Raw genomic sequence first — 18,485 nt, 5'->3', positions numbered from 1 at the left:
GGCCGGGCGCGGTGGCTCATGCCTGTAATCCCAGCACTTTGGGAGGCTGAGGCGGGCGGATCACAAGGTCAGGAGATCGAGACCATTCTGGCCAACACGGTAAAACCCCGTCTCTACTAAAAAAAAAATACAAAAAATTAGCCTGGCATGGTGGCGGGCGCCTGTAGTCCCAGCTACTCGGGAGGCTGAGGCAGGAGAATGGCGTGAACCCGGGAGGCGGAGCTTGTGGTGAGCCAAGATCGCGCCACTGCACTCCAGCCTGGGCGACAGAGCAAGACTCCTCTCAAAAAAAAAAAAAAAAGAAAAGAAAAAGAAATAAAAATATAAAAGTTGTTTCATTGTTGTTGTTTATTCTGATATTTAGAGACAGTTTACTCCTTCTGGGGGTTTGTGGGTGGAAAGTCAACTAACAAGGATCTAGGAAATACTAGGAAATATTCTCCCAGCAAGCACACACATACTCATTCAGAATAGTATTTTCTACTTGTTGGCCAGGTGCAGTGTCTCACGCCTGTAATCCCAGCACTTTGGGAGGCCAAGGCAGGTGGATCACTTGAGGTCAGGAGTTCGAAACCAGCCTGACCAACATGGAGAAACCCTGTCTCTACTAAAAATACAAAATTAGCCAGGCATGGTGGCTGGCTGTAGCGGAACTACTCGGGAGGCTGAGGTGGGAGGATCACCCAAGGAGCCCAGGAGCCCAGGAGGTTGAGGCTGCAGTGAGCCATGATTATGCCATTGCGCTTCAGCCTAGGCAACAGAGTGAGACCCTGTCTCAAAAAGAAAAAAAAAAAAAAGAATTTTCTACTTGTTTAGGGATCTCTCAGGATCCCTAACATTTAAGAAATATTTAGGAAACCAGACTCTGACTTACTGCCATCACGTATTTTGCATCCCTAATATTTAGGAACAGGGCGTGAAGCAGTTGGCTTTTATATGTGATCTGGGCGCTTCCTCTTATGTAACACCACAAACTTCTCGTTCTCTTCAACTTTTTTTTCCGTTTGTAAGACATTTCTCTCCCACTGTAGGACAGTGACAGTTGACAATGCTTTTTTCCAGATCTTCCATTCTTCTTTTTCTAGCTTTGTCTTAGAATTAAAATGAACAGTTTCAAAAATAAACTTGATTTTCTTTAAAAGAAAAAAACAAAACAAACAAAAATGCTTAGTTTGGAACACAACCCATGGTTGGAAGTGAACCACCTGCTCTCTTCCTAGAGCCGTGGAAAACTCAGGGTTAACGATGGGATTATGCTGGCCAAGGATTTCAAAATGCTCATATTTCAAGCACTTACTATCTTATACTATGTAACACTGAAAAATACTAGTTAGTATATTAATTCATGTAGTAGCCCCAACTTTCTGTCAGTTTGTCACACTTACAGGGTGTTTTTAATAAGCAATAGGTTTACAATGAAAGTTGTGACAGTCAGGATGTTAATATAGCGTTAAGGAAGCAAATGTGTATTAAACTTCATTAGCAGCTCCTGGGCATTTCCTGTAGTGAAGCTTTACAGACTAAGACACGTTTCCGATTAAATCACAAGGCAAGCTGACTCAATTTTAGCTCTGCCAGCGGTGACAATTTCTTAGTATACTATTGCTTAAAGTATGCCCTACTTTTTAAAGTTTATAGATATAAAAGCAGGAAAATGGCTGAAAGGAAGATCCCAGAGATTGTGTTTTCCATTTTTCCATAGCACTTTAGCAGCCATTGACATGCCTGGGGACATCCATAATCACTCCATTTGAAATTTCTCCTTTTCCTCCCTTATTGCAGGAAGATCACTGAGCAGTCTTCATCACATAGCAGTCTAAGTGATCAAACTTTTATGTACTGCAGCGAAACCATTCCAATTGCTCACAAATTTATTGAAATATCAAGTAAAAAGGCAACAATAGGCCAGGTGCAGTGGCTCGTACCTGTAATCCCAGCACTTTGGGAGGCCGAGACGGGTGGATCACCTGAAGTCAAGAGTTCAAGACCAGCCTGGCCAACATGGTGAAACCCCGTCTCTATTAAAAATACAAAAAAAAAAAAAATTAGCTGAGCGTAGTGGTACACGCCTGTAATCCCAGCTATTCGGGAGGCTGAGGCAGGAGAATCCCTTGAACCCGGGAGGCGGAGGTTGCAGTGAGCCGAGATCGCGTCACTGCACTCCAGCCTGGGTGACAAGAGCGAGACTCCATCTCAAAATAAATAAAGGCAACAATAGCGATGACTGCAATCCTGAGTGTGCGCCTGGGTGAGGAGACTCAAAGACGTTCGGCAGGTCGGAGGAGAGATGCGCTCAACCTGAATTGTTCCTGTGACCCTGAGAAAGTGACTTCTCATTCTCTGCCTTATTTTTATTGGTAAACAAACAAACAAAAAGCAAGCAAACAAAAAGCAACCACTGTCATTAAATGTCTACACAGTGCTTTTGTTAAATATCTACACCTGCTTTGAGTGTCATCTGGTTACTAAGATTTGCTATTATGTGACAGCTCTCATTTAGGTTCCCTGAACCAGTTAAATTAAGGAATTCTTTTTTTTTTTCTTTCTTTCTTTTTTTTTTCTGAGACAGAGTCTCGCTCTGTCACCCAGGCTGGAGTGCAGTTGCGTGATCTCAGCTCACTGCAACCTCCACCTCCCCAGTTCAAGCAATTCTGCCTCAGCCTCCTGAGTAGCTAGGATTACAGGTGTGCTCCACCACACCCAGCTAATTTTTGTATTTTTAGTAGAGACAGGGTTTCACCATATTGGCCAGGCTGATCCCGAACTCCTGACCTCGTAATCCACCTGCCTCGGCCTCCCAAAGTGTTGGGATTACAGGCATGAGCCACTGCACCTGGCCCATTAAAGAATTCTTGATGGTTACAACAGTAGCCACTGATTTCTTATGTTAGTTACTTGAACTCTTTGGCCTTCAATAGTAAGTTAGTTAGTTAGTTTATTTATTTTGAGAGGGAGTCTTGCTCTGTCGCCCATGCTGAGTGCAGTTGCTCCATCTCAGCTGACTGCAACCTCCGCCTCCCAGGTTCATGCGATTCACCTGCTTCAGCCTCCTGAGCAGGTGGGATTACAGGCGTACACCATCACACTGGCTAATTTTTGTATTTTTAGTAGAGAAGGGGTTTCACCATGTTGGCTAGGCTGATCTCGAACTCCTGACCTCAGGTGATCTGCCTACCTCGGCCTCCCAAACTGCTGGGATTACAGGCGTGAGCCACCGCACCTGGCCAAATAGTTTAAAAATAAAAAATAAACAACAAAGAATCTCACTGAAGCTTGAGATTGAAGCTCAGTCTGAAGCCCCAGGCGAGCTGTTCCAACTTTAGAGAAAATGTGGACAGGGTTTTCATGCTTCTTCAATTTCCTGCACACAAGGCGGAAGGTCAGTGCTTGGTGTTACTGACCTCTTTAGGAATGGCTGGATTCAGGAAGGCAGTGGCATCATGTGACATAAAGGTGTGGTTTTATCTCAGAACCATCTTTTCTGGGGTGTGAAGAGTTAATGCTGGCAAGGCTGAGCCTTTGCTTTTCTGACCCTTGAGATTCTGGCTGTTTTTTTTAAACCTTTAACCCTATCCTCTTGGCAGAAAAGGGGACCTGGCTGTGAACTCTGTAGCTGGGCTGATCCCTAAAGCTCCTCTGGGTCTGACATTATGTAAGAAATGTAAATGCTCTGGCGCATCCAGATAGGACTTTCCAGCAAAGCCTGGCCTGGCGCCAGCACCTTTTCAAAAAGGGAGTACCCTTCGCATTCTGGCTCAGTCAGGCCTCGGGCGGCAGCGTCCCGCCTAACGCGGAGTTCCAAATCCGCTCTGAGTAAGACTGATCTTGATTCCCCCTTGTCTTTTGAAATATTTATCAACATGCAAAAGCCTACGAGGATCCTGATAAAAATGACCTTTACTGGCAGAGAGAACACAGCCCCAGGCTAGGCAGAAGCAGCCGAGTCAGCAGTCCACTCCACGGTGGTGAACATTTGGAATTAGTCAGCTCTAGGCAGTCTCTAAACCTGTGCCTACTTCCCTTGGAAAACAAAATTGAAACTGCTTTAAAATATTGCTTCTCCACGCCCACTTCGGCCCTCAGTACTGACATTCTGGAAAGAGCTCTAGCTGCGGGAATCATCCCACCCCACAAACATAAAATGGCACTTGACAAAAATTGACATGCAAGAGCCTCCCCTTGAGAGCGTCTTCTCTCCTCTCCAGAAGCTGTGCCTCGCCTGCTCCTGCTTTCCCTTCTGCTCGGCAGGGGTGCACTCATCATTAGTCCTAGTTGTACTTTTCACTCTTCCCAGGCCCTGTCACTCTCTTCAAGCCCGGCCACACCCCGCTTTTCCCAGCACTGTCCCTCCCTGCCAAAATCTCCCTGAAGTTCTGCTCCCGGGCTCTCACTGGGAAGAGAGGTCACCGACACCAGAGTGGGCTTTTCAAGGATAAAGGGCTAGTAGGGAAGTCACCGCTAGAGGGTGACATAATTACACACAAACACATTCCTGGTCATGCAAGGGCACAGCCAGCTGTGGGGCTGAAGGCATGAAACAGATCAGCATATCCACCAGCAGTACACACACTCACACAAGCACAAACACACACACACACACTCTGTCTCTCACACACACACACCCTCCCCCCACACACTCTCTCACACACACACTCTCACACACCCCCCCCACACACACTCTCTCACACACACATACACTCTGTCTCTCACACACACACTCACACACAACCCTCCCCCCACACACTCTCTCTCACACACACACACTCTGACACACACACACACCCTCCCCACACACACTTTCACACACACTCACTCTCTCACACACACACCCATACACACTCTCTCACACACCCCCACACACTCTCTCACACACACACACCCCCCCCACACACTCTCTAACACACACCCTCCCCCCACACACTCTCACACACACTCTGACACACACACACACACACACCCTCCACACACACTCACACACACACTCTCTCACACATCCCCCCCACACACTCTCTCACACACACACTCACACACACACCCACACACTCTCACACACACTCTCACACACCCTCCCCCCCACACTCTCTCACACACACTCTCTGACACACACACACCCATACATACTCTCTCACACACCCCCCCACACACCTCTCACACACACACTCACACTCACTCTCTCTCACACACACTCTCACACACACTCACACACACCCCACACACACTCTCTCACACACCCCACACACACTCTCACACACTCTCTCACACACCCCTCACACACACTCTCACACACTCTCACACACACAACCCCACACACTCTCTCTCACACACCCCCCCACACTCTCTCACACACACTCACTCTCACACACACACCCCCACACACTCTCACACACACACACACCCTCCCCACACACTCTCTCACACACACACTCACACACACCCCCCCACACTCTCTCACACACTCTCACACACACCCCCCACACACTCTGTCTCTCTCTCACACACACACACACTCCCTCCCCCCACACTCACACTCTCACACACACCCCCCACACACACACACCCTCCCCCACACACTCTCACATACCCCCCACACACTCTCTCAGACACACACTCACACCCCCCACACACTCTGTCTCTCACACACACACACCCTCCCCCACACACTCTCTCACACTCACCCCACACACTCTCACACACACACTCACCCCACACACACACACTCTGACCTACTTTGGCTTTCAAACCAACCAGAGCCTTCGAGTGTCTTCCATGACCCCACCATGCCTCATCGTGAGCAGGTCCTGCTCACAGCATGGTCAATATCACACTCACTGTTAACTCTATTTTTTTCCCAAGCCAAAGGTACTTTATGAGGAGTTGTTCAAATACGTAATGGGACAGCCGTACTCCTAACAAGCAAAACATACTACACATTTACATGGCACTTTAAAGATCTCAAAACATATTTGCACATCTTTTTTTCCTTTTATTTTCAGTTGACATGTAAAAATTGTACACATTTATAGAGCACAGAGTGCTATTTCTATCCATGTATGCTATGTGTAATGGATCCAATCAGGGTAATCAGCATATCCAACACCTCGAAAACTATTTCTTTGTGTTGGGAACACTGAAAACCCTCTCTTCTAGCTTTTTGAGCAAATAAAATAAATTGTTAACTATATTCGCCCTACGGTGCTTTAGAACACTAGAACTCATTCCTCCTGTCTAGCTGTAATTTTACATCCATTAACCAACCTATTCCTGTCGTCCCCTCCCTGCTGCCCTTCCCAGCCTCTTTCTTTCAGACAGGGTCTCCGTTACCCAGGCTGGAGTGCAGTGGTGTGATCATACCTCACTGCAGCCTAGACCTCCTGGGCTCAAGCAATCCTCCCATCTTAGCCTCCAGAGTAGCTGGGATCCCTGATGCGCACCACAATGCCAGGCTCATTTTTGTATTTTTGTAGAGATGGGGGTCTCCACATGTTGCCCAGGCTGGTCTCGAATTCCTGACCTCAAGTGAGCCACCCACCTCGGCTTCCCAAAGTGCTGGGATTACAGACGTGAGCCACAGTGCCTCACCCCTACTTCTATTTCTATGAGCTCAGTTGTTTTTAGCTCCCACACATGAGTGAGAACATGTGGCATTTATCTGTCTGTGTCATGGACCTCTCTTTACGTGGCATCATCGAGTAACTGCATCCTAGCAAGGCCGACTGCTAAACTTATATTGTCAACGCAGCAAAGCATGGTGGCTGGGATACCGGCTCTAGATCCAGATCACAGGATTAAAATTCCAGTTCAGCTAGCTGTTTGGTCTTGAGCAAGTCACTTCTCTGGGCCGTACTTCCTCACCTGTAAAATGGAGATAATAATGAACCCTCTTCATAGGTTGTAAAATGAGCTGTTGTGACAATTAGGGAAGTTCATAAATGTAAAGACCTTAAAAGAAGGCCTACTGCTCAATCAATGCTCTGTAAACATTAGGCTATTTACATTACGGTCTGTCACGGTACTAGGAGGTTACACACATTACCCCAGTCAACCCTCACAAAACTCCCAAGATTTGGAAATCACTAGTTCCATTTCATAGATGAGACAATTGAGGCTCTTAGTGGTTAAATCACTTGTCCAAAGTCATAGAGCTAATAAGTGACAGAGTCAAGATTTTATCCTAGAATTCATCTGACTGTAAAACCTAAATTCTTTTCACCATATCACTGGAGAAAATTTCAACCTTTGTATCAGAGGAGCTTATGATCTAAAAGACAGAAGACGGAGGGGGACGGGGGACTATAGTTTTTTCCTGTATTATTTTTATTTTGCCAAAAAAGAGAGAGCTTTTAAGAAGTATAATTTAACAAAAGTTTTAAAGAAGGAAAAAAAAAGATGGGTACTAGGAGGTTCTACCAGTGATTCTCAGTTCTGTGAACCCCAGTTCCCAGGTGATGCTGACAGCAATGTGAGAAATGCAAATTCTCAGGCCTCTCCCCAGATGTCCTGCATCAGGAAGCCCTTGAGTTTATTCTGATGCCTAGTCAAGCTTCAGAACCACCGCTCTAAGCAAAAGAAAGAGTAACAGTTGGGCCAGGCGTAATGACTCACGCCTATAATCCCAGCACTTTGGGAGGCTGAGACGGGTGGGTCACCTGAGGTCAGGAGTTCAAAACCAGCCTGGCCAACATGGTGAAACCCCATCTCTACTAATAATACAAAAGTCAGCCAGGCGTGGTGGCAGGTGCCTGTAATCCTAGCTACTCCGGAGGCTGAGGCAGGAGAATCGCTTGAACCCGGGAGGCGGAGGTTGCCGTGAGCCGAGATCGTGCCACTGCACTCCAGCTTGGTCGACAAAGTGAGACTCTGTCTCAAAAAAAAAGAAAGAGTAAGAGTTGGTAGTGAAACCATAGGTCCAAGGCCACAGGACGGATGGATGTCTGGCAGAAGAGGAGTTATGGACTATTTCTTTGCAGGTGAATGGAACATGCTACCCTTCCTGACTTACAGAGGAGAAGATAAGATGCAAGCAGACGGCTGGCCCTACCTGAAAGATCATTCTCTTATGCGCCTACACTTTTGTTATGTTTCCAGTGCTTGAACCTGTACATTTCTTTTTCTTTTTTTTGAGACGGAGTCTCACTCTGTTGCCCAGGCTGGAGTGCAGTGGAGTGATCTCGCTCACTGCAACCTCCACATCTCAGGTTCAAGCTATTCTCCTGCCTCAGCCTCCCGAGTAGCTGAGATTACAGGCACCCACCAGTACGCCCGGCTAATTTGTAATCTGTAAAATGGAGATAATAATGAACCCTCTTCATAGGCTGTAAAATGAGCTGTTTTAGTAGAGATGGGATTTCACCAAGTTAGCCAGCCTGGTCTCGAATTCCTGACCCTGTGATTCGCCTGCCTCGGCCTGCCAAAGTGCTGGGATTACAGGCGTGAGCCACTGCACCCAGCTTCAAACCTGTACATTTCTTTAAAACAGGAAGTAAAGTTTTAAAAAAGCTTAACTGTCAGCAAATGTACATCTGTATAATTTTGAGGCACATCTGTAAAGGTTTTTTTTTTTTTTCTTTTTCAAAGTGCATCTTTATAAAAGAAAAAAACAAAAACAGCATTTACTAGGTCCCTACTATGTGCCGGGTATGCACTAGGCCTTTCCTTTCTCGTGGATGTTTTCTTAATGCATCTCACCACAGCTCCGTGAACAGCAATCACTTTCGTTTTATAGATGAGGAAATTGAAGCTCAAAGAATTGAGTGACTTTGCCATAGGTCATGCAACAGACTACAGTGGGAGGGCAAGGATTCAAACACACAGCTTCAGACTCCAAGTGTGCTGTGAACACAGCTCACAGGAAATGGGAACAGAAGGTACGGGCACGTAGGGGAGAGTCACACATGGACGCCACAGACAGGACACCCTGAACTTCCCTCTTTTTCCATCCTTGTCTGGTTCTATTGTTAGAAGAAGAATGGGGCAAATGAGGAGAGAGCTGACTAAAACAAATTTTTTTTTGAGGCAATCTCGGTTGTAAAAACAGTTGCAAAGTCCAGCAAAAACAGTTGCAAAGTCCAGACCATGAATTAAAATTTTCTGACTTCAGATACTGAATTCCAATTCCAGATACATAAGAGTTAAAATAAAGGTTTCTCTTTTTTCTCTCTCTCCTCTCTCTCTCTGTTACCCAGGCTGGAGTGCACTGGTGTGATCACGGCTCACTGCAGCCTCGACCTCCTGGGCTCAAACTATCCTCCTACCTCAGCCTCATGAATAGCTGGGATTACAGGTGCGCACCACTGTGTCTGGCGAATTTTTTAAATTTAACTTTGTAGGGACAGGGTCTCCCTGTGTTGCCCAGGCTGATCTTGAACTCTTGGGCTGAAGCGATCCTCCCGCTTCAACCTCCCCAAATGCTGGGATTACGGGAATGATCCACTGTGCCCAGCCAGATCTCTTATTTTTTATTTTTTTGTTTTCCAGATCTCTTATTCTTGGGAAAAATAAAAGCTAAGAATTCTTTGGGAAAGTGATTTTTTAGATTTTTTAGATTAACTGATGCCTCAATATGGAAGATCCATAACAATGTATGACAATACATGGTTGCTATTGTAATGTTCTTATTTTTTTCTAAACAATGTAAAACTTCAGCCTATTCTCTAAAAAAATTTCCACTATAATGTAACGACATTCTTCCCATCAACACCTATTCAAATTCTAGGTTTCACTACGGATCCTCCAAACTGAGAACTTTATTTCTATCACTCTGCTGGCACTTATAACACTAACAAATACTGTCACTGTCACAGGTATTTTCTAGCTCACCTGCTGGATCCCAAGTTCTTAAAGGCAAAAACATAATCTTCTACATCTTTGTTTATATCATAGCACAGAGCAATGTATATAATTTGTATTAATATTTTCCCGAATTTTTTTTCTTGAGAGATGGTCTGGCTCTGTCACCCAAGCTGGAGTGCAGGGGGGCAAGCACAGTTCATTGCAGCCTTGACCTCCTGGCCCAGCGGTCTTCCCGCTTGCCTCAGCCTCCTGACTAGCTGGGACTGCAGGTGCATGCCATCACGCCTGGCTAATTATTTTTATTTTTATTTCTTGTAGAGATGGGACCTTGCTATGTTGCCTAGGCTGGTCTCAAACTCTTGGGATCAAGCAATCCTCCCAGCCTGGCCTCCCAGAGTGCTGAGATTACAGCCACCCTGCCCAGCCTGAATGATTGAATACATTGAAAACCCGTCTTTCTAAGTGTTCAGTGACCTGGAATTGGCTACATTTACAACACACTTTATTTTTCTAGAGTTGTTCTATCTACCTGTTTTGTAACAAGTACCTAAGGTGTTTGTCAACATTGAACAAACAATACCTGATATCTGAGATTATTCTATTACCGTATTTCTAATTCTTTGGTTGGGTGCCTAAAACTACAAAACACCTATTATAGTTAACACTCAAAAGTTGCAAATAACAAATTACAAATGGCAACCCCATTTCAAGAGTAAAAGGGCGTGACCATCCATCGGGGGTGAACAGTAATAGCACAGCATCCCCTTTCACCTCCGCGGGTTTTCCGGTATGGACAATATAGTGCACATTCACCCTCACGGGAAGGCTTTGGCTACCTGGATCACAAGCCCTTATTTTTACGGTAGTGGATAAAGATGATCCTAGCCTACATTTACAAGATACAGTAAGCTAATAATTTGGGGGAACATCTCAAATATCTCAGGGGGTTCCTGGCAATCTGTTGATGTGAGAAGACTTTTCACCTATTTTTCTCTCTTTTTTTTTCTATCTTTATTTCAAAATGTTTGTCCTGCTAAAATCTTTTTTAAATTTTTAATTGTAAAGTACACATAACATAAAATTTGTCATCTTAACCATTTTTTTTGTTTATTTTTGTTTTTTTTAGACGAAGTTTTGCTCTTATTGCCCAGGCTGCAATGCAATGGCACGATCTCGGCTCACCGCAACCTCCACCTCCCGGGTTCAAGCGATTCTCCTGCCTCAGCCTCCTGAGTAGCTGGGATTACAGGCATGTGCCACCACGCCCAGCTAATTTTGTATTTTTAGTAGAGACAAGGTTTCTCCATGTTGGTCAGGCTGGTCTCGAACTCCTGACCTCAGGTAATCTGCCCTCCTCAGCCTCCCAAAGTGCTGGGATTATAGGCATGAGTCACCACGCCCGATCCATTTTTAAGTGCACAGCTCAGTAGTGTTAGGTATATTCACATTATTGTGCAACCAATTTTCAGAACTTTTCCATTTTGTAAAACTGAAACTCTATACCCATTAAACAACTCCCCATTCCACATCAACCCTCTCCCCAGCCCCTAGCAATGATTATTTTTTCTGTTTCTATAATTTTGACTACTCTAGATACCTCATATAAGTGGAATTGTACAGTATTTGTCCTTTTGTGACTGGCTTACTAACTTAGCACAGTGTCCTTAAGGTTCATCCATGTCGTACTATGTGTCAGAATCTCCTTCTTTTTCAAGGCTGAATAATATTCCCTTGTGAGTATATACCACAATTTGTTTATCCATTCATTTGTCAATGGACATTCGGATTGCTTCTAACTTCTGGTATTATGAATAACATTACTATGAACATGAATGTACAAACAGCTCTTCGAGCCCCTGCTTTCAATTCTTTTAGGTACATACCTAGAAACCGAATTGCTGAATCATATGGTAGGTCTATTTTTAATTTTTTGAGAAATGGCCATACCATTTTCCATAGCAGCTGCACAATTTTTTATAATAGAGATGGGGTCTTGCTATGTTGCCCAGGCTGATCTTGAACTCCTGGGCTCAAGCAATCCTCCCACTTCAGCCTCCCAAAGTGCTGGAATTACAGGTGTGAGCCACTGTGCCTGGTCCACAACTTTACATTCTCACCCACAGTGCACCAGGATTCTACTTTCTCCAGATCCTTACCTATACTTGTTATTTTCTGTTTTATTAATAGTAGCCATCCTTATGGATATGAGGTGGTATCTTATTGTAGCTTTCATTTGCATTTCCCTAATGACTAATGATGTTGAGCATCTTTTCATGTGCTGTGGGTCATTTGTGTATCTTCTTTGGAGAAATGTCTATTTAAATCCTTTGCCCATTTTTAAATAGGGCTTTTTTTTGTTGTTGTTTCTGCTTAAATCTTTTATTTGCAATCAGTGAATCAAATCCTCACCCTCTCTTATGTTTAATATTCTGTCACAAAGAAGTGTCGAGAGAGATGCTCTCCTACTCCTACTTAGAAATACTTAGCAACAGAATGAATGTTACTCTCAAGAAACCTTGAAGTTGGAAAGGCAGCATTTTATTATAAACCTCAGATTACTAATGGCTGCCCAGAACTCTCGAAGAAGTTTTGATATGTATGAAGTCTTTCATAAAGAGATTATTATTATATTATCCATCTCATTCACTTCAGTTCAACAACATTGACAAAATGTCTCCTACATAGCAGGCACTGTGCCATAGATACACTAGAGTTCAAGGAAAACAGACACAAAATATTTTAACTTTTTTTTTTTTGACAAGGTCTCTTGCTCTGTCGCCCAGGCTGGAGTGCAGTGGCACAGTACCAGCTCACTGCAACTTCTGTCTCCTGGGTTCATGCGATTCTCATGCCTCAGCCTCCTGAGTAGCTGGGATTACAGGCATGTGCCGCCATGCCCGGCTAATATTTTCATTTTTTTTTTTAGTAGAGACGGGGTTTCCCCACGTTGGCCAGGCTGGTCTCGAACTCCTGGCCTCAAGTGATCACCCCGCATCGGCCTCCCAAAATGCTGGGATTAGAGGCATGAGTCACTTTGCCCGGCCTATTTTAACTCCTTCTACCCAACCCATAAACTAGACTCTGGGCCACTATTTTTGGAGAGATATATGTATATTTGAATGAGGAGTTAAAAGCTACAGAGCTCTTCTGATCTTTCCTGCCAGGTCTTCCCCTTCTGAAGGAGAAAGTATGAATCCTTAGGTAAGCTTGATCTTTGGGTTAGGCTTCTTAATTTTCCCCCCTACCCAGGTGAAAAGCACATTCCATCTGAAAAATCTAGAATTAAAAAAAAAAAAATTCTTGGTAAGGATTTGGAGAGACTCCCTACACAAGGCTATCATTTCTGCTTTTAAACAGGCTATAGTTCATTCAGAAAAAAACTTCTGGTTGCAACTTGTTAAATCATATACAAAAATCTCAACCAGTTTTAAAAATATGAAGAGCAAGCCACGGGATTTTCTACATTGGAATACATCTTTGCCGGACAATCAGAGTCTCCTGTCTATACGTACTCTCCATATATTTTTGTGTCCTAAGTCTGAGCATAAACCAAAACTCCCAAGAAGTTACTGTATTCGAAGTTATTCTTAATATCTGGAGCCTGCATTAGGAACATGTATAATTCCATGGGCTAAGGAGACAGTGTGCTAGGCTCTTGGCCTCACAGACTGTTCCTACTAGAAAGGTCCCTGAAGATTACCTAGTCAGATCACCCTGGTGTTACACAAGGAAACCGAGACCCAGAAAGGAGAGTTTCTTCAGTAGCATAAAGTCACCAGGTGTTCAGATTCTGCATAGGGCTCATTCTATGCCCTAGTTCCTTTTCCCCAGGAATGCTTTTTCTGTGATGCTTCTTGATGCTATATTTCCTATTTATTGAAGGTGAAAACAGTCATATTGGTGAAAATCCTTATAATATATACTTGAGTGCCTTAAATAAAAGGCTCTGTGTTAATAAGATTCTAGAATTCAAGTCAAGAAAAACTGTTGCTAGAACGAGGACCAGACGGCCAACTTCTAGAGAAAGTGCTTCCAGACACCTCTGAATGACTCTTCAGATTTGAGAACAAAGGCCTTTCTAGAGAAGGAAAACCATTAGGCTCCTTCTTAGTCCGAGGCTGGTCAGGTCCCTTGTCTAAAACTCCCCTCAAATGTGTGGGGTACTTTGTTTTGTATTAAGCAGGATTAAGTTACACTAAGGTGCTTTGGATTAAGGCCTTGACATCAACCCAAACGCATCTAGGTGCACAGAACAACCAAAAAGTGACTTTCACGCAGAATTTAAGGTAAAAGTTTAGGCAGAAGTGACTGAGAAGAATAAAAGCCTAGATAACCCCCAGGAGAAGAGTGAAGCCCAGGCATAACCCAGAATCGTGACACTTACTGCCACCGTACATCTGCATGTACTGGATGACTAACAGTACAGTCTATTTTTCCAGTAAGGTTATAAAAATCTATGGGCTTCACACTGCGTGTAATGTGGGTGAGGTAACAAGCTGGCGAGAATTTTTGCTTCTGCATTTCCTGATTTAGGAAAGAGGAGTGGTAGGGGTGTAAAAGGTGTATTATGCCTAGTACTGAATCTCTATGTATTTGGTCTAATACTGGTTGCTTGGGCAAAAGTTAGTCTCCTACGCTGAATATGGAACCCCTTCCAAATCTTGTTCAGGTCCTCAAAGAATCAATGAAACCATGTTCCCTTTCTGATAAATCCGCTTGTCTTGTATCTAGTTGTGTGGATCCATAAATTAAAATACAGAAGATCATTTTCCCTGATCCAAAAATTCTTGGTTTGGGGGTAGCTAAAATGAAACTTCTGAAATTCTATCCTTAGTACGGACATTTAGGACCCAGGGGCTACATCCTTGAATGGAATTGTGCCCTGGTTCCATAAAACAGTTGATAAACCAACAAACACGACTGGATTGCCTTAAACCAAGTTCAACTGTCATTCCATTTTAATCAAAAAGTAAATTGGATTCAGCATATACGAATATATTGACTATCAGTACAACTGAGCCATACAACTGATAGTCTAAGGCCGATGACAAGGAGGAAACTCCTAAAACAAGGCTTAGGGAAGGCTGTTCCCCTCTAAGCAAAGCGGGCTGAGGGCATTGGTGGCGCAGCAGCGTGCAGAAGTAGAGGGAAGTTTTCATGTATCAAGTACCGAGGGAAACACACACAGCGTGTCTGGAAACCATCAGAAGATGCTAGAAGGAAGTAGTCATGGATAATTCTAGAAATTTCTAGAACACCGACTGGAGGGGCTCATTGGTTAAGATGAGTACAGCCGAGTTTCTCTCCAATTTAAGACACAAGACTGGAGAGAAAAGAGTCGCAGTAAACAGCCCCAACCGGGGGAGCAGGGGGTGTGATAATGAGGCGTGTTAAGGGGCATTAGGGACAGTAAGAAAAGGAGAGTTGGGGTGACGATTATTGAGCACTGCTATAGGAGGAGGCTCTCGCAGGGATAATCAAGGGAGAGGGGTGTGAAATAAGGGTAACGAATTGTAGGGGTAAACTGTGGGAAGGGGCTGCGCAGACTTCAACAGCAAAGAAAAAGAAGGAACGGGGCTGGGGCGTGGCCCAGAGAGGGAACGGCTCAATAACGGGCTACCGAGTGAAAAGAAGCCGGGTGGGGAGGCGCTCTGCTGACAGCTGCCGCTCCCCCATGGCGCCCACAGGGTTAAAAATCAGGGGCCACGGGACCAGGCCGAACTCGGTTTCCAGGGCAACGGCTCCACAGTTCCGGCAGCGCGGCCCGTACCATTGCGCGGGCGCGGGGGAGCGGGAGCGGCGGAGGGGACGCGCTGCAGGGCGGCGGAGCCGGGGCCGGCCCGGGCGCTACCAAACGCGAGGCCCGCCTGCTCGCCCGGGGTCTGCGCCGAGCCGCGCTCCGGCCGGACGGCCGCGGCGTCCTTGGTGCGGGGGCCGGCAGCTCCCAAGTGGCCGCGGACGGCGGGGGAGAAGGAACACACGCCGCCGGCCGGGATTGGCCTCCTGGTCCCCCCGTCTGGGCGGCGGAGTGCGGGCGGCCCGGGGCTGGGAGGTTTGAAAAGCGGGCGAGAGACAAAGGCGGCAGGAAGCCTCCTCCGCGCCCGGAGCCCGTGCGCCCGGCCCCCGGGGCCCCCTCGCCGCCAGCCGGCCCGCGGAGCAGCGGCGGCGGCGGCGGCAGGAGGCGGAGGATGCGGCAGGGGGCGTGGGCGCGGCGGCGCGGGCGGAGCGGCGCGGCCCGGGCGCGGCGTGGGTAGAGCCGAGGCGGCGGCGGCGGCCGGCCTCCGGGAGCGAGAGCGAGGCGCCTTCCCCGCCCGGGATGTGAGCGCCGTGAGGAGCCCGGGGCGGGGGAGGGCCGGGCCGGAGGCGCAGCCGGCAGGAAGGAAGGACGGACGGACCAGGAGGAGGAGCGGCGGCGGCGGCCGGAGCCGGAAGGCGGGGAGGGGCCGGCCGTTGGGCCCGAGGCGGCGGCGGCGGCGGCTGGGGAGAAGCGCTCTCGTCGCCTGCCCGAGGCCGGAGCGGCGGAGCCCGCGCCTCCTCCCCCCAGCGCCGCGGAGGGGGGAGGAGGAAGATGGAGACCCACATCTCATGCCTGTTCCCGGAGCTGCTGGCCATGATCTTCGGCTACCTGGACGTCCGGGACAAGGGGCGCGCGGCGCAGGTGTGCACGGCCTGGCGGGACGCCGCCTACCACAAGTCGGTGTGGCGGGGGGTGGAGGCGAAGCTGCACCTGCGCCGGGCCAACCCGTCGCTGTTCCCCAGCCTGCAGGCCCGGGGCATCCGCCGGGTGCAGATCCTGAGCCTCCGCCGCAGCCTCAGCTACGTGATCCAGGGCATGGCCAACATCGAGAGCCTCAACCTCAGCGGCTGCTACAACCTCACCGACAACGGGCTGGGCCACGCGTTTGTGCAGGAGATCGGCTCCCTGCGCGCTCTCAACCTGAGCCTCTGCAAGCAGATCACTGACAGCAGCCTGGGCCGCATAGCCCAGTACCTCAAGGGCCTGGAGGTGCTGGAGCTGGGGGGTTGCAGCAACATCACCAACACTGGCCTTCTGCTCATCGCCTGGGGTCTGCAGCGCCTCAAGAGCCTTAACCTCCGCAGCTGCCGCCACCTTTCGGATGTGGGCATCGGGCACCTGGCCGGCATGACGCGCAGCGCGGCGGAGGGCTGCCTGGGCCTGGAGCAGCTCACGCTACAGGACTGCCAGAAGCTCACAGATCTTTCTCTAAAGCACATCTCCCGAGGGCTGACGGGCCTGAGGCTCCTCAACCTCAGCTTCTGTGGGGGCATCTCGGACGCTGGCCTCCTGCACCTGTCGCACATGGGCAGCCTGCGCAGCCTCAACCTGCGCTCCTGTGACAACATCAGTGACACGGGCATCATGCATCTGGCCATGGGCAGCCTGCGCCTCTCGGGGCTGGATGTGTCGTTCTGTGACAAGGTGGGAGACCAGAGTCTGGCTTACATAGCCCAGGGGCTGGATGGCCTCAAGTCTCTCTCCCTCTGCTCCTGCCACATCAGTGATGATGGTATCAACCGCATGGTGCGGCAGATGCACGGGCTGCGCACGCTCAACATTGGACAGTGTGTGCGCATCACGGACAAGGGCCTGGAGCTGATCGCTGAGCACCTGAGCCAGCTCACCGGCATAGACCTGTACGGCTGCACCCGAATCACCAAACGCGGCCTGGAGCGCATCACGCAGCTGCCCTGCCTCAAGGTACTCAACCTGGGACTCTGGCAGATGACGGACAGTGAGAAGGTCAGGTGAGGGCGGCAGCACCAGCTCCCCTTGTCCCGCCCTGTTCATCCTCCCATTACCGCCGCCCCCACACACTCACACGCACACTTACGCACAGATCATTGCAGCGGATGAGATGGGGCTATGACAGAAGCCTCAGGCTCGTTTCCTCCTCCCTCCTCCAGCCCCCTCCCGGCTTCCAGCCCATTCTCTTTGCAGCTGGGGTTCCTACCCTACCCTACTCCCAGCTCCTTTTCCCCGCGGATGGAGAGATGGACTCTGCTGCTTACCCACCCACTCCCCTGCAGGGGGTGGAGGACTGATTCAGCTACTGTATCCCCACTGCTGTGACTGGAAATGGGGGTGGGGAGTGACTGGTCTTTTCAACCCTGGGGAGTTGAGGAAAATGTCTGCCTTCACTTCAGCTTTGATTTGAATACTGTGATCTGGTTTTTATTTTGAAATGTATAAAAAGGAAACCCAGCTACAAAGGCCTTTTCACCCTTCTTCCACTTTGTAACTAATCCCAGTCTCTTCTCATCACTCCTCCTCTTACAGTACTCTGCTATTCATGCTCATTTCATTTTCTTAATCTTCTTTCCTGTTTAAAAATTTTTTTTTGGAAAAAATTTGAAATCATGGTCCTTTTTTTCTGCTGAATATATTCTATATATTATATATATATAAATTATATATATATATATATATACATATATATGTCTGGCTACCTCGTTTTAGTTTACTTTTTTTCTGAAGCCCTGGAATTCTACAAGAGAGATATTTTGAGACTGAAACATGTTTGTGCCTAGACTGGAAAGATGCCCTTGGGTTTGTCCGTCTTTTTGTGTTGGCTTCTTCCCAGCCTCCATCCGTCCAGTGTGCCCCACTTCCACATTCTGGCTATAATTTCCTTTTTCTCCTTGTTCATTGGGATTTGAGGACCTGTTTCTAAATC

General features: G+C 47.5%; 2 protein-coding genes across 11 annotated transcripts in view; one reads left to right on the top strand and one right to left on the bottom strand.

The window, feature by feature from the left end:
• The window catches only part of WNT5B (Wnt family member 5B), a 121,076-nt gene that overhangs the window by 38,655 nt on the left and 63,936 nt on the right, over window positions 1–18,485 (bottom strand). Inside the window, exon 1 of one of the 3 annotated variants that reach the window (XM_054526527.2) lies at window positions 6,762–6,779. The exons of the other annotated variants lie outside the window; for them this stretch is intronic. The gene's annotated coding sequence lies outside the window, so the exon portion shown is untranslated. Of the gene's footprint in view, window positions 1–6,761; window positions 6,780–18,485 lie in introns of those variants that run through there. 3 annotated transcript variants of the gene reach the window in all.
• FBXL14 (F-box and leucine rich repeat protein 14) overlaps window positions 9,015–18,485 on the top strand; it is a 39,492-nt gene continuing 30,021 nt past the window's right edge. For 2 of the 8 annotated variants that reach the window (XM_054527853.2, XM_054527851.2), the window contains exon 1: window positions 15,998–17,509. In XM_054527853.2, the coding sequence (XP_054383828.1) occupies window positions 16,358–17,509 (1,152 nt within the window). In that variant the 5' untranslated portion in view covers window positions 15,998–16,357. Of the gene's footprint in view, window positions 17,557–18,485 lie in introns of all 8 variants that reach the window. The other 6 variants (XM_054527849.2, XM_054527850.2, XM_054527855.2 and 3 more) reach the window with 5 other exon arrangements.

This window comes from Pongo abelii, chromosome 10, assembly GCF_028885655.2.
Source record: "Pongo abelii isolate AG06213 chromosome 10, NHGRI_mPonAbe1-v2.0_pri, whole genome shotgun sequence".
NCBI lineage: Eukaryota > Metazoa > Chordata > Mammalia > Primates > Hominidae > Pongo > Pongo abelii.
The sequence above is the reverse complement of the archived record's forward strand: the minus strand, read 5'-3'. Positions and strand labels throughout refer to the sequence as shown.